Source organism: Erinaceus europaeus, chromosome 20, assembly GCF_950295315.1.
Source record: "Erinaceus europaeus chromosome 20, mEriEur2.1, whole genome shotgun sequence".
In the NCBI taxonomy this organism is placed as follows: Eukaryota; Metazoa; Chordata; class Mammalia; order Eulipotyphla; family Erinaceidae; genus Erinaceus; species Erinaceus europaeus.
Genome location: NC_080181.1, coordinates 52975933 through 52991377, shown reverse-complemented (window position 1 = coordinate 52991377; position 15445 = coordinate 52975933). Strand labels below are relative to the sequence as shown.

Sequence of the window (15445 nt, the reverse complement as noted above, 5' to 3'; positions counted from 1 at the left end):
TTTTCCATTTTCTTACTATAGGTAGAGAGACAGTGGGAAAGAAACCACAGCACTGCACCACCATCCGTGGAGCTCCCCTGGTGCTGTGGTGCTCTCATGTGGTGCCAGGGGGCTAAATCCAGGGACTGGCACATGCTCTACTGAGTGAGTGCTCTCCTGGCTCCTAAACCAATAGTTCTTAGAAGTTCACTTTCATGCCTGTGGCTCAGGGAGCCTGTGAATCCCTACAGTAACCATGCACACTATTTTTAGGCAGGCACTGATATGGACCCCTAGCCCCAGAGAACACCGAATATTTCCAAAGAGTTGCTAGCCTGAAAAGCCCCGCATGTAAATGATAAAGTATGGGAGGCTCTGTCCCAAGCCTCACCGGAATCCTTTGTACAAGCATTAGTGAGATACCTGTACACGCCTTGGCTTCCAGCTGTTATGCAACAAGTGCCCTGCTCACCTGTGCTCTTGTCTGGGCAACGTCGTCTTGCACAGCTCTTCTTTAAATGTCCTTTCTGCCGTACTCACATAAGCCAGCTCCTGCCCCCTCACCCGTCTCACAACACCAGCAATACCTCTGAACAGAGGCTGCTGTGCCCTTGCGTGCCCGTGGTTCACAGATCCTGGTCTGCTGTTAACTGAACCACTGAAGCTTCACAATGTGGTGGCCTGGAGCAGAGAGATGGACTCGCACGTATGAGGTGCCAGGTCTGATGCCTGTGGCAGTGATCCCCTGGTTCTCTCTCTGATCAGAATGAGTAGGTGGCTGGGCAATTGCTCAGCTGGTAAAGAGCACATTTTACCATGTTTGAGAGACCCGGTTTGAATGCCTGGCCACCTGCCTGGGAGAAGTCTCATGAGCAGGGAGCACTGCCATTCTCTCTCTCTCTCATTCTATCTCTCACCCTCCAACAGTGGGGGTGGTGGTGGTGGTGACATTCTGCTAAGAACGGTGGAATCCTGTAGGCATGAAGCCCTAGTGTAAACCCTGGTGGCAAAAATAAACGAATATACATATATTTTTTTTAATTTAAGTGCATAATAATATTTTAATTTAAGTGCATAATGTGAACTTAAACCACATTTCTAATACCACCTTCTATGGTCTCTTGGATGCATTTCAATAGCTTACAAAGTACACACCTAACTTTGTCTAATTTTTCTGCTCTCAGTTATGTCCAATTTTTGCACAGTAGAATTTCACCGTGGGGGGTAGATAGCTCTGTGAAAACACCCATGGATTCTTAGAGCCAACAATAACTACAAAACAATGTCAACACCCATGAAATTTCCTTCATGAGTCTTTCACTTTTAAACTTTCCCTTCAGTCCTGGCTCTTTTCTAGAATGTCCAGTAAGTGGATTCACACAGTAAACAATCTCTGGAAACTTGGCTTCTTTTAACCAGCATAAGACATAAAAATATGCATTCATGTCACTGTAACTGCCATATTTGTTCTTTCTACTGCTATGTGGTATTCTGTCATATGAACGGACCACAGTTGGTTGCTATATTCACCTAGTAAAGGAGTTTTTTCCAGTTAGTGGTGACTTGTATAAAGGTGCAAACGTTAGCATTGGGAAAATGATAAATATAAATTTTCATTTTTCAAGAATACCCAAATGAGGGATCTGAATCATATAATAATTATCCTTTTAACTTTACAAGCTTTGTAATAAATAACACTTGCTTTTTACAACCAGTCTAATTCCACCACTTCTAGCAGACTCTTCCCCCTCCCAGAAAATGTGAGACAGAGAGAGAGACAGAGAGGAGAGACACCACAACACCACTCTGTTTCTCCTTTGATGGTGCTGCCACCTGGTGACTGGGGGGCTTGGATTCAGGCCTTGGCATATGGCAAAGTGTGTACTGTACTAAGCTTTCTCTCCACCTCCCAAAAGCATTTTTTTTTTTTTTTGGAGTGGCGATATGCTTCTACATTCCAACTAACCATGTATGAGGTCTTAATCTACACCATTACCAGCACGGGGGGGTTTTAATCAGTCTTTCCAATTCAGCAGTAATATGTACAACATAAACTAAAGGAACACATGGAAAGTCCACAAAAAAACATTAAAGCAGGCCAGTTCTCTATTAGGGACAAGGAAGCTAAGTCTACAGAGGGGAAGTGATACACTTCAAGTTTCAAGCCTGTGCTATTTATTTTAACGTGGTGGCAGGGAACGAGCCCAGTGCCTTGCACATGTGTGACACTGCTGGGCTGCCTCCTGCCCCAGTTCTTATTTTCTGTTTTGTAAAAGACAAAGAAAAAGAGAGAAGAGACACCATGTCCAAGGGAGCTCCTCTGGTGGTGGGGAGGAAATGCAGGATCTGGTGCCTGCTAAGGTGTCTGTCATCTATCCACTGAGCCACTGTGTGGGCTGCCCAGACCTGGGACTTTTCTAACAGTCCTTTTTTCATCACAATGACGTGTGCAAACTCTCCGGAGTGCCTGTGTCTTCTTTAAGTAAGACACGGCAGAATCATAAAAGCACTGTCAGCTCACAAGCTGCTGGCATAGTTCATTGTGCTGCTCACATGTAAGAAGCAGCCAGAGGCATCACCCCCACACCAACCTGGAACAGAGGTGTTGGAGGACTAAGGCCCAACCCTCCCGTTCTGAAAAGGTGCTTGTGTGGCTGGCACAACAGGGAACATTTTAGCCCCCGGATCCATTGGTGCAGGGAGGGGTCTTCTGGACACTGAATGAGGAAGGGGCGATGTCTTCTTCCTGGACTTGACTCTAGGGCCCACAGTTCTTCTGTGGACAGAGGGGCCTAAAGTTGAGACACACTTCGATGCCCATCACACAACTGGCTGCTAGACTCAGTGGCCAAGACAGAAGCAGTGCAGACAATGCCTCTTTGCCACACTTCCCTGAAGGAGCCATCCATTTCCTCAGGGCTCTGAGGAGTAGGGGCAAGCAGGCCATAGGCTCAGGCCCCTCTGAGCATCTCTGCTCCCCTCCAGAGGGGTGCCAGCTGGCCTGCTCTCACTAAGCCCCACCACATGCACAGCATGGTGGACGCAGCAATTCCAGAGATAAAGTGGAAAGTTTAAGCCAGTCCCCGGGCTGACCTGCAGCAAGCACCAGCCTCCCAATACCTGGTGTTGACCAGTAATAAAGCAAACAATCGCATCTCTCCCTGCACCACTCCACTCCCAAACTCTGATGTTGGATATGAAGTCAGAAGGGAAAGAGGATGTTATTTACTGGACTCCAGGATACCCTGGGTCATGTAAATATAGAGACAGAATCATAGCATTTGATATTCTTTGTTACCAGAATAGTTACGTGGGAAAACCCCTGTCTTCAGAAGGAGGCTACACATATATAGACTTATTACAGCAGTTTTCCAAGTGGGGCCCTTTCTTCAATGGAGCTGTGGAAGGAGGGCCAGCAGAGAAAATAAGTTAAAGTGAAATGACTCTGGTTAGGGGAGGGGTGGTGACCCTCAGGGCTCCTCCACTCTCCTGCTCCCCAATCTCCTTCCCCAGGTCCTTCTTCCCCTCCACCCCATGCACGCTCTAGAGAATCCCAGAAAACAATGGCAAAACCCAGCCCCGGATCATTAAGTCACTACTGGCCTAGTCTTTCTCAAGGACTGTCACTCTCTCTGCTCGAGGGAATGAGCCTGAAGTTCAGACTCGTGGAGGAGGTGCCCCGTGCCCAAGATGAGCATGAAGGCCCCAGCAGCAAGCTGCTCACTTCGTGGCAACACCTCAGCTACACAAGCCAGGAGAGACCATCAAGGCTGCTCTGCTTTGTCTGCTTCTTTTTCAGAGCCAGTGCTTGTGCATACCTGACACCACCTTGGGTGGCTTCCCCAGGGCCAATGGCTTCACTCTTCACTTTACAAAGGGGGGAGAGGGAACCAAGGCACTGTTCCATCATCCACAGAGCTCCCACTGTGCCTTCCACGGTGCCCGTGTGGTGTCAGGGTTTGAACCCAGTATCCTTAATTAATTAATTAATTTATTTATTCCCTTTTGTTGCCCTTGTTTTATTGTTGTAGTTATTATTGTTGTTGTTACTGATGTCATTGTTGTTGGATAGGAGAGAAATGGAGAGAGGAGAGGAAGACGGGGGAGAGAAAGGTAGACACCTGTAGACCTGTTTCACTGCCTGTGAAGCGACTCCCCTGCAGGTGGGGAGCTGGGGGCTCGAACCAGGATCCTTACACCGGTCCTTGTGCTTTGCGCCACCTGCGCTACCACCCAACTCCCTGAATCCAGTATCTTATGCATGGCCAGGTACACACAGGATATCCTACTAGATGAGCTATCTCCCAGCTGGAGATTTCCTTATTCATCTTTGTGGAAGACTTGGAGACAGTGGACATAGTAACGCAGCACCATTAGAAAGCACAAGTACTGGCTCAATGGATAGGGTGAGACTCGCCACGTGCTAGGCTCAATTCAAGCCCAGGCACCATGTGGGAGATGCTATGACACTGAGCTCTGAGAAACTCTAACACCGAGATGCTATTACAGTGAAAATCATAGGAGCCGTGATTACACATGCACGTGGTCCTGGCAAAAATGAAATGAAATGAAACAACAAGCACACCTGACTCAAGACTGGTTTGCAGGTCATTCAAACCCCTACCTTGCAGAGCCTGCTCTGTCCCCAACACATTCCACTCGGTGGGCAGCTTCAGGTGTCTGAAAGCCAAGGCGACCTTCTCATCCAGGGAATCCACATCCCTGGACAGGGGCCCGGACCGGTCCAGAAAGCGAGTGAAGTTCAAAGCCAGCTGGTCCCCGGCACTGGTGGCCAGGAAACGGGCAGCATCATAGGCCTCATCCTGGATGAATCGGAAGTCCTCCTCGGCCACCACAAACACGGGTAGGCCCTCCTTGGATGCACAGAGGAGAACTTTCACAGTCTCGCAGCAGTCATGGCCTAGAAAGAACACGGCGAGCAAGGAGATGGTTAGACTGTCCTCCTGAGGAAGCACAGCTCCGGGGCCTGGGGCACAGAGAGCTCCGTGGTAGAGATAGGACCAGTGTATGAGAGGGCTCAGGTTCGATCCCCAGCTGAGAGGCTCCCTGGTCTCACTCATTTAAAAAAAAAAAGTTATTTGTGGGTTCCCTTTGTTTCTCTCTTCCATGATCACAAAGACAGTTTGAACAGAACCCAGTATCTGAATTCATGTCTGATGCCAGTGGGCACAAACTACGAACCGATGGTGGAAGGGCTTTGTACCATTCCAAATAAAAGCAAAGGAGGAGGAGAAGATCCCTGGCTGGACTGAGCCTATCACATGGAAGGGCAGGTCAGGACAGTTCTTTAGCAAGAATACCAGGTCTAGGCCAGGACACAGCTCAGTCAGGGCAGTACACACTTATGTAAGTCAGTGCCTGGGCTTCACCCCCCCCCCATCATGGAAGGCACTGGGGCAGCTCCAAGGATGGAGTAGTGGCGTTGTGGTGTCTCTCATCTCTCTCATCTCTCTCTCTCTTCCCCACCTTCATAACAACAACAACAACAACAACAAGAGTTAAAAGTTGAGAGGGAGAGACTGTGAGGCCCTTCATTCCATAGCTGCTGCATTGAAAATAGGCAAACAAACAAAAGCAAGAATAACAGATTTACGAACCAGACATCAATCTCCATGTAAACGTTTTTTTTTTTCTGGGCTGTTCATCAACTACTGCCTTCCTGTTCCCCATGGTAAATTCTGTAAAAGCTGCAGGGGGCGGGGGCCAGGCTTTCTCCACCTGCTATGGGCGTGGGCACACACACTTGTTATTTCAACTCAGAGTTTATGTTGGACTCATACATTTGATACATGAAAGAGAAGGGGGGGGGGGGAATCCCAACTTTTCTTAGAAAAGCAACCAGTCTGAGTACCGAAGTCTCCAATGTCAGCATAAACTAGTCAAATAAGCCTGACAATGGTCTGGGTATTGTTTTCAAGACTTTGGGGGTGGGCGCAGAGCTTTGCTCAGGGCTATGCAGTATCCTACAGCCTCTAATACTGAGTATTTGAACACCGGCCAGGCCCAGGGCAAGTAGTGAGCAGGTAAGAAGAAGGTGAGCATCTCAGTCCTCCAGAGGCTTACACTTTGAAATACCAAGTGACAAAACTGCCCGCAAGTCAAAAGGGAACAACTTCTGTAGGCAGCATGCAGTACCAGCAGTGAGGAAGCAGCCCATTTCACCAGCAGGCAGTGGGAGTGGGAGACTTCAGAGAGGAGAACACAGTTAAGAGGAACTTTCTGACATCCAGGGCATGGGGGGTGGGGGGGAGAGAGAAAAAGAAAGAAAGAAGGAAGGAAGGAAGGAAAGAAAGAGAGAAAGCTGAAAAGTGCATCAAGAAATCTCTTTGGAATTATGAAATGACAATTCACCTGGACATTTGGCCAGGCGGGGTGGGGACACACAAGACAGGCAGGACCATATAAGAAGGTCTGGGCCGTGTGTGAAAGCTTGCACTTAGCAGCACGGGCTGGCAAATCTCTTGTTGCTGGAGCAAGAGGCTTTGTTAGCAGGTGGACGGATGTGTGAGTGAGCTGCTTACTCCCTGCTCTGTTAGGCACTAACATCTTGCTATCTCTGAGGAGGCGAGACATCAGAAAGGGCCATGAGAGAGAAGTCATCCAACTGCTAGTTCAGTATTTCCCCTTCAGACATGAACTCACAATCTGAAAGAGAAACTATGACTCATCCTGAGTAAAATGCATTATAACATTATAAACCTACAAGTTTTTGTGTGTGTGTGTTTTTTTTTTTGTATGATTAAGGTTTTTCTAGAGAAATGGAAGGTTGGAAATTAAGTGGGACACTGAAGGCTCCCCGGGCCAGTGTTTAGTATACTCGCAGTCACCCTGATCAGAGACCACAGACCTGGTCCTTCTGCCTGGCACCAGCCGCATGGGGGTGGCAGTGTTTCTATCACATTAATATTTTCTTTTTTCTTTTAATATTTTATTTATTTATTCCCTTTTGTTGCCCTTGTTGTTTTATTGTTGTAGTTATTATTGTTGTTGTCGTCGTTGTTGGATAGGACAGAGAGAAATGGAGAGAGGAGGGGAAGACAGAGAGGAGGAGAGAAAGATAGACACCTGCAGACCTGCTTCACCGCTTGTGAAGTGACTCCCCTGCAGGTGGGGAGCCGGGGGCTCGAACCAGGATCCTTATGCCGGTCCTTATGCTTTGTGCCACCTGCGCTTAACCCGCTGCGCTACAGCCCGACTCCCCACATTAATATTTTCTATGAGGCGCAAATGCTCCTCGAGATTATTCCTTTTTAAATCCCCATAACCCGTCAAATAAAGCACATTAAAAAGTCAACGTTTTTTTAAAACCAAAGATTACAAAACACGGACCTAGTAATAACAACACACTCACCGCACAACACCATAAAACCTCTCACTGCCACAAATCAGATCTGGAGAGACTGTCCGCAGGGACCCTGAGCCCAATGGCCCCTTTGTGCATCAAAAGCACAGGCTGCTACCACGCCCCTGTCAACAGTCCGAAGACAAGGTGGGACTCACACCCAGCTCCAGTCAGTCACCACAATCGGATTTTGTATTTTCTTTTTTTTAATCTCTTTATGGGGGATTAATGATTTAGAGTTGACAGTGAAATACAATAGTTTGTTCACACATAACTGATTTTTTTCATGAAGATGGGAGCTGCAGTACAAGCTAGAATATAGTTCTAGAATATAGTTCTATGGTGCTTTTCCTTCTAATCAATTTTCTAGAAACAAAGGTGGAAAAAAACTTAAAAATCACAGGTCTTTTTTTTTTCTCCAAAGGGAAGTTCTAAAAATTTACTGACCTTTTGAAGAAAGCTACCTCAAGAGGGCATACAGAGTGGAAGAAGGGAAATAATTTAAAACACACACACACACACACACACACACACACACACACACACACACCCCAAGGCCTAAATTTTAACTCCAGTGTTTAAATTGTTTTCTGAGTTCATCCCATGACCAGGTCTAGTTTAATTATAGAAAAAGAAAAAAGGAAAAAAAAAAAGAACCCTCTGGGGTGGGAGGCCTATTTCCAACTGAGTAATCTGTGTAGGGGTCCTGTAGCTTGTTAGCCATCAGCTGTGGAATCAAAAATCTCAGACTAGGGAGTCAGGTGGTGGCGCAGCGGGTTAAGCACAGTTGGTACAAAGCGCAGCGACCGGTGTAAGGATCCCGGTTCGAGCCCCCGGCTCCCCACCTGCAGGGGAGTCGCTTCACAAGCTGTGAAGCAGGTCTGCAGGTGTCTGTCTTTCTCTTCTCCCTCTCTGTCTTCCCCTCCTCTCTCTATTTCTCTCTGTCCTATCCAACAACGACGACATCAATAACAACAATATAACAACATGGGCAACAAAAGGGAATAAATAATTTAAAAAAATTTTTTTAACTCAGACTGAAAGCCCACCTCTCTGGCAGACAGGCTGAGTTATCCTGAGAAGTCACTTAACCTCGAAGCCTGTTTTCCTCACATACACACTGAGACCACCAGCCTTCACGACTGCTAGCAAACTATGGGGCATCCCGCGAAGCAACTGGCATGACAGGCGTGCAAACCAGGCACGTGTCATCCCTAGTTATTAACGCGCTTCTGTCTGGCTCACTAAAGGAAAACAGATCTCCCATAATCCACAGAGAGCTTCTGAGCAGGTGCTCTGACACCAAAGAATGGGGTGGAGTGGGGGGGAGAATTCAGAACCAACAGAAATGGAGCACAGAACACCTGGGTGAGAATCACAGCATTAACTGTCACTGAGCCCCTACAAACACCTCCACAACCTTCTCCAGCCAGTGGGCCTGGGCGGGCCTTTCTGCAGGCCCCTTATCACTGCATGAAGCACCCGTCTCCATGGAAATGAAATGCTGCTCAGCATAAACAGGGCTGTGGAGCAGGACCCAGGGATGATTTCATTTCCTGCTAAGTTAAAAGTGGCACGCATCCCATGCAGGCCTCTTCTGCTGCGGTGGAACAATCGGGACTTTGTTCCTCCCACGGTCCAGAAGGGAACTCTGCTGAGTGCTCGCTGGTTAGCCCAGCCCTGCCTGGACCAGCACAACCCAGTCCTACTTGGGCCTTGCCCCAGGGGTAGGCTAACTCAGTAGTCAAGGTCAGAAACACAAAACACTGTTTTTCACTGATGACTGGTAACTGGAGTGCTGGCTGAGATGCAGGTGTGGTGGGTGGGTGAGGCACGTGAGGGAAGATGTCAGCAGAGGGGAAACTGCAGGTGTGACCATCTGGGTATGTGCATTTGGGGAGGAAGGGGTTCCTTCGTGCTAACAAACAGATCCACAGCAGCATGGTCTATTAATCTAAGGTGACAGCTCTGTTACCCAGCCCCACCCCTGTCCCAAAAGAGCCTTTTAAAGCATTTTACTCAATTTACCCCTCATCCCAAGAGATTTTAATGCAGATACCGTATACATTTGCACAAGCATGTGTTATCTGTAAAGAGTAAGGTGCTTTGCTTTTCCTACCAAGAGTCTATTCTTACCCACTAGAGTGGATCAATGCCTTGGATCAACGTACTGCATAGCAAGCAGGCTTCCAGCACAATGTCTGTAGTTTCAAGGTGATGGACTATATACCATTTCACTGGGATAGAAGACAACAGATTTTTCACACTTCAACTACTTCTTGGGTTTTCCAAAATAAACAGCACATATACCAAACAGCACTGGGACAGTAACTGAAGATTCTTTTTTTTTTTTTTTAAATCACGTATGTTGAAATAGTTCAAAGACCATTTTAGAACAGAGAGACTGTTATACAATCATAGGGGGTGGGGGTGGCTAATTCTTTCAGCCAGTTAAAAGTCTGCGACTTCTTTTCAAGGCTGCTGTTCCATTTGGCAACCACCAGACATCTACTGTTAGGAAGTTTTGTTTCATGTGATGCAAATACAAGATCACTGGTGGGACCTGGGTTGCAGCACTTGGTCATGGTCATTTATGTGGTTTTTTTTGTTTGTTTGTTTTTGCCCTCGTTGTTTTATTGTTGTTGTTGTTATTGTTGTTGTCATTGTTAGATAGGACAGAGAGAAATGGAGAGAGGAGGGGAAGACAGAGAGGGGGAAAGATAGACACCTGCAGACCTGCGTCACCGCCTGTGAAGTGACCCCCCTGCAAGTGGGAAGCCAGGGGCTCGAACCGTGATCCTTACGCCAGTCCTTGCACTTCGTACCACATGCGCTTAACCCTCTGCGCTAACGCCCAACTCCGGTCATGGTCATTTATGTACCCTTCATGAAAAACTGACTTTATATCGTATCTTCCCTTTGATGAGAAAGGAAAGATAAGTGCAAAGAACTGAGTCCAATTTGGGATCAATGTTTTCAGTTTTCCTGTCACACAATAACTCTTGGGATGAAGTCTCTAAGTAAATAGTAAACATGCGGGTGGGGGCGACACTCCCTCTGCAAGACATTAAGAGATTCTGTACCAAAGGTTTTCACAAAAATAGGAGTATCCACTAAGCCTTCTGTCTTGTTTTTCATTCAGAAATCAGTTTGCGTGGTCCAGCTCCACAGCCAAGCAAAATGAGTTCAGTGAGACAGTGCTTCATAACTCAACTCCTAAGAACTATTTTCCAAGGTTACTCAGATTTCTTTATGTTATTTTCTAGTCCTACAGAATTTTAAAATTCTTTATTTTGGACAGAGAGAAATCAAAGTGGAAGAAGGAGGCGGAGAGGGAAAGGGAGAGACAGAAACAGCTACAGTACTGTTGCACTGCTTGTGAAGCTTCCCCCTGCAGGTGGAGACCAGGGGATTGAACCTGGGTTCTTCCTATGGCAATGTGCGTATTCAACCTGGTGTGCCATTCATCCGGCCCCTTAGACCTCAGCTTCACCTCTAGAGCAAAGTCACTGTTTAGTTAAGACCCAATTTGGAAGAGTGAGAAGGCGGCTCACCCAGATGGCCACATTCAGCACCATGTACTAGGCCCTTAGGTTGAGTCCAGCACCACATGGAAGTACTAAGGACATTACACGGAGCTCCACGGATGATGGAGTGGGTCTATGATGTCTCTCTATCCTCTCTCTTTAAAGTAGTGGGAAATTCAGAGGGGCATGTGATAGCTCACCTGGTATACGGCACACTTTACCATGAGGTCTCAGGTTTGAGACCTGTTACCCCAAGAAAGCATTTGCATAGAAGAAATCTCCAAGCAGTGGAGCAGTACTGGTTGTCTTTCTTCTTTTTCTTTCTCTCACTCTTTGCCTCATTCTCTTTCACCCTCTATTGAGAGACAGAGAGAGAGAGAGAGAGAGATGGATGGGGGCTGACTGACTGCTAGGAGTGTTGGAATCATGTAGGCAGGAGTCACAGAAATAGCCCTGATGGATAAATAAACAAGAAAAATTATCCTAGGGGCAGGTCTCTCTGCACGATTAAGAAAATAGGATTTTAAGCTGGATTTCTTTTATATGAAAATAAATTAGGGAGGGAGTCGGGCGGTAGCGCAGCGGGTTAAGCGCAGGTGGCGCTAAGCACAAGGACCAGCGGAAGGATCCCAGTTCGAGCCCCCGGCTCCCCACCTGCAGGGGAGTCACTTCACAGGCAGTGAAGCAGGTCTGCAGGTGTCTATCTTTCTCTCCCCTTCTCTGTCTTCCCCTCCTTTCTCCATTTCTCTCTGTCCTGTCCAACAACAATGACATCAATAATAACAACAACAACAAAACAACAAAGGGCAACAAAAGGAATAAATAAATAAATTTTTAAAAAACTAAAAAAAAATTATAAAAAAAGAAAATAAATTAGGGAGACAGTGTATGCTCATTTGTTACAAAGTATATATATATATATATATATATATATATATATATACCTTTTGTCATTAAAATTTTTATTTCTATTACAGGTTCTATTTCACAACAAATTATATTCTTAAACCAGCTCTACTACAGGTTTGGGGCTTTTTTTTTTTGTTCATTTTGTTCTGTTTGCCACCTGGGTTATTGCTGGGGCTGGGTGCTGAAACTACGAATCCACTGCTCCAGGCAGTCATTTTTTCCTTTTTACCTTTTCTGGCTTATCGGACAGAACAGAGAGAAATTGAGGGGGAGAAGGAATTAGAGAAGGTGAGAGAAAGATAGACACTGCAGACCTGCTTCACCACTTGTGAAGCGTCCCCACTGCGGGTGGGGAGCCCGGGGCTCGATCCTGAGTCCTTGCACATGGTATGGATGTGATCCTCCAGGTGTGCCATTGCCCCATTCTCCCACTATTAAGTATTTTTAATGTGAAACCTGCTTATAAAATGTGTTAGTCTCATCTAGTCTTAATTAGCATAAAGGTGTGCTTGTTTTCAAAAGCAAGAATGTTCTTTTCAAACGGTCCTTCGGGCAAAAGCCAAAGTCTTCACCTCCCTGGCCCTGGTAGCATCGCTGCCCTTTGTGTATGTTGTTAAAGGGGGGAAATTACAGCAGTATCTGTAACTTTTCAAAGGCAGCAAAGCAAGAACAGAGAACAGATAGACTCTGAAAGCCTTTGCAATTTCTTTATAATTAAACTTACACCCAGAATTCACTGTATGCTTCTCAGAACTGCAGCAAAATGGGGGGGGAGGGGGAGAAAAAGAAGAATGCAAGTGTTACCTCAATATCTGAAGTCAAAGAAAGGATTATTGGAGGCAGCAATTAAGAAATGTTTTATCACACACACACACACACACACACACACACACACACACACACACACACCCCTAATAAAGGTTACAGACTAACATCAAGAAGGAATTCACTTCTGAAGGTCAATCAATCATCTGGTTTTAGTAAAAACTAAATGTTAGAAATACTGGCAATGAGTGAAATAGGCAGGGAGCTCAAAGACAAGAATAACATCAGGAAATGTGACATTAAAAGCAAGAACGACACACAAAGTGCTTTTTCTTCCCGTGGCGACAGAAGCTGCAGCCCCATGTGTGTGCGCAGAGTGCAGAGAAGCTCTCTCCAGGGTGCAGCCACAAACAGACCCACACGTGCACCCAGCAAGCAGGAGCCATGGGGCAGCACGGGCTGCTCTCCAGAATTGTCCCCACCCACCTGACACTGCCCTCCTCACACAGATGGACTCAGGCTATGGACACGGGTGAGTGAAGTATGGACCTCAGCAGAGGTGACTCTGCAGATAGAATACCATATGGCCCAAGCCACAAAGTTGATGTGAGAAGGCAGTCTCCTTTTGCATTTTTCCAAAGAAAAGGTGTCAAGTGTGCATACAAAACCTTGCTTCCAAGAGTGGCTTCTGAGAAGCAGAATGAAACCTTACTGCATGTGTGTACGCACAGACACGCACATACACACACTCACAGAAGTGATTAACACAGACCAAAACCCTTGCCTTCACAAGGCTAGGACTTCTGTGAAAGTGGGCAGGTGGTAAGTCAGATGGTGTGATAGAAGTTGACATTTGTAGTAGAGAAAACAGGGGGGAGAGGGGGAGATGGGGAGGGAGAGAAAGAGAGAGACAGACAGACAGAAAGACAGACAGACAAGGATGTGGGAGGTGAGGAGAGGGGAACAGCTGGAGGGTTTTATATGGGAGAGAGGCAAGAGCTCATTATGGTGGTGACAACTGAGTGATGACATGAAGAAAGTAAAAAAAGCAAAACGAAGAAGTTCACACGGGCAGATTTCAGGAAGTTTCAATATTGACTAGAATATTAACTTCATGCTACAAGGAAGAAATTCAAAACTAACTTGTCCCAAGTGCCCCTCCTCCTCCACCATATGCTTGAGCTGATCCTGGTGACAGCAGTGGTGGCCAGAGCCCTGGGGTCCACTTGGGAGCCTCCCCTGCTTATTACACAGTCTCTAACTCACCATCCGGGAATTGCCGGTCCTTCGGCAGACATGTGGAGGATTCAGAGCCAGAGAGCTGCCTGCTGCACTGTCCTCCACTTGGCGGGCCTGAACACAGGACCTTCAAGATCTACCAGTCCTCTGTCATCTCTGGTGACACCAGCTACCTCCTAGCAGCCCAGCCTGAGTGAATTCAAGTGCATCAGGCACAGCATGTTCAGGCCAGACAGGTGACAGTGCAGACAAGTTGTCTAGGCCTGTCAGCAGGATTACAGAATATGAACAATGAAGCAAGATGGTGGTTTAAAGGGAGAGCCGTTAGGAAATGAAGGAGAAGCCAGGAACTAGGACTCCAGCTCCTAAGCAAGTGGGCAAGAATGGGATCGGCTTAGAGGAAGCAGCACAGTGCACAGTTCCTTTTCGGGCTGGCAAGAAGCCGGGTCACTCACAGTCAGCCAGCACAAAGGACATCCCCAAAGCGGAACAGAGTTGGAAAAGAGGGGGTGCCAATCTGTATATAGGTACTGGAACCAAACACAATGAGAGACAGCATAATGGTTCTGCAAAACCATATATTAAAAAATATTAAAATATTTTTTAATATTTATTTTATTTATTTATTCCCTTTTGTTGCCCTTGTTGTTTTATTGTTGTAGTTATTATTGTTGTTGTCGTTGTTGGATAGGACAGAAAGAAATGGAGAGAGGAGGGGAAGACAGAGAGGAGGAGAGAAAGATAGACACCTGCAGACCTGCTTCACCGCCTGTGAAGCGACTCCCCTGAAGGTGGGGAGCCGGGGTTCGAACTGGGATCCTTATGCTGGTCCTTGTGCTTTGCGCCACCTGCGCTTAACCCGCTACGCTACAGCCCGACTCCCCATCTTTTTTTTTTTTTAATATTTTTATATTTACTTATTTTCCCTTTTGTTGCCCTTGTTTTTTATTGTTGTTGTAGTTGTTACTGATGTGTTGTTGTTGGATAGGACAGAGAGAAATGGAGATGGGGGAAAACAGAGAAGGAGAGAGAAAGACAGACACCTGCAGACCTGCTTCACCACTTGTGAAGTGACCTTCCTGCAGGTGGGGAGTCAGAGGCTCGAACCAGGATCCTTACACCTGTCCTTGCGCTTTGCGCTATGTGTGCTTAACCCACTTGAGGCTCTGAGGTCCCAGGTTCAATCCCCAGTACCAACACAGGCCAGAGCTGAGCAGTGCTCTGGTCTTAGTCTCTCTTCCTCTGTGATTAAAATAAAATTTAAAAAAAGTTTTTTTTCCCTTTTGTTGCCCTTGTTGTATATCGTTGTTGTTGTTATTATTGCTGTCCTTGCTGGATAAGACAAAGAGAAATTGAGAGAGGAGGGAAAGACAGAAAGGGGGAAAGACAGACACCTGCAGACCTGCTTCACCACTTGTGAAGTGACCCCCCCTGCAAGTGGGGAACCGGGGGGCTCGAACCAGGATCCTTAAGCCAGTCCTTGCGCTTTGTGCCATGGGAGCTTAGCCTGCTGAGCTACCGTGCAACACCACCACCCCCCCCCAATTTTTTTTTAAAGCAGTGGGAGAGACTGGGGGCTGGAGTTTTGGGGTGGTGGGCAGGAGACATGGATCTGGGACAAAGCCAGGACTGCAGCTCTGGTAAGTCTGACAGGCTGTGGAAG

At 46.8% G+C, this 15445-nt stretch overlaps 1 protein-coding gene across 10 annotated transcripts in view; it reads right to left on the bottom strand.

Annotated features, from left to right (window-relative positions):
• Positions 1 to 15445, bottom strand: part of AKAP13 (A-kinase anchoring protein 13) — a 323919-nt gene that overhangs the window by 193339 nt on the left and 115135 nt on the right. For all 10 annotated transcript variants that reach the window (XR_009546608.1, XM_060179361.1, XM_060179364.1 and 7 more), the window contains exon 4: positions 4604 to 4900. Coding sequence is in view for 9 of the 10 variants with exons in the window: in XM_060179361.1 (XP_060035344.1) it covers positions 4604 to 4900 (297 nt within the window). In the remaining variant the exon portion in view is untranslated. The remainder of the gene's footprint in view (positions 1 to 4603; positions 4901 to 15445) is intronic.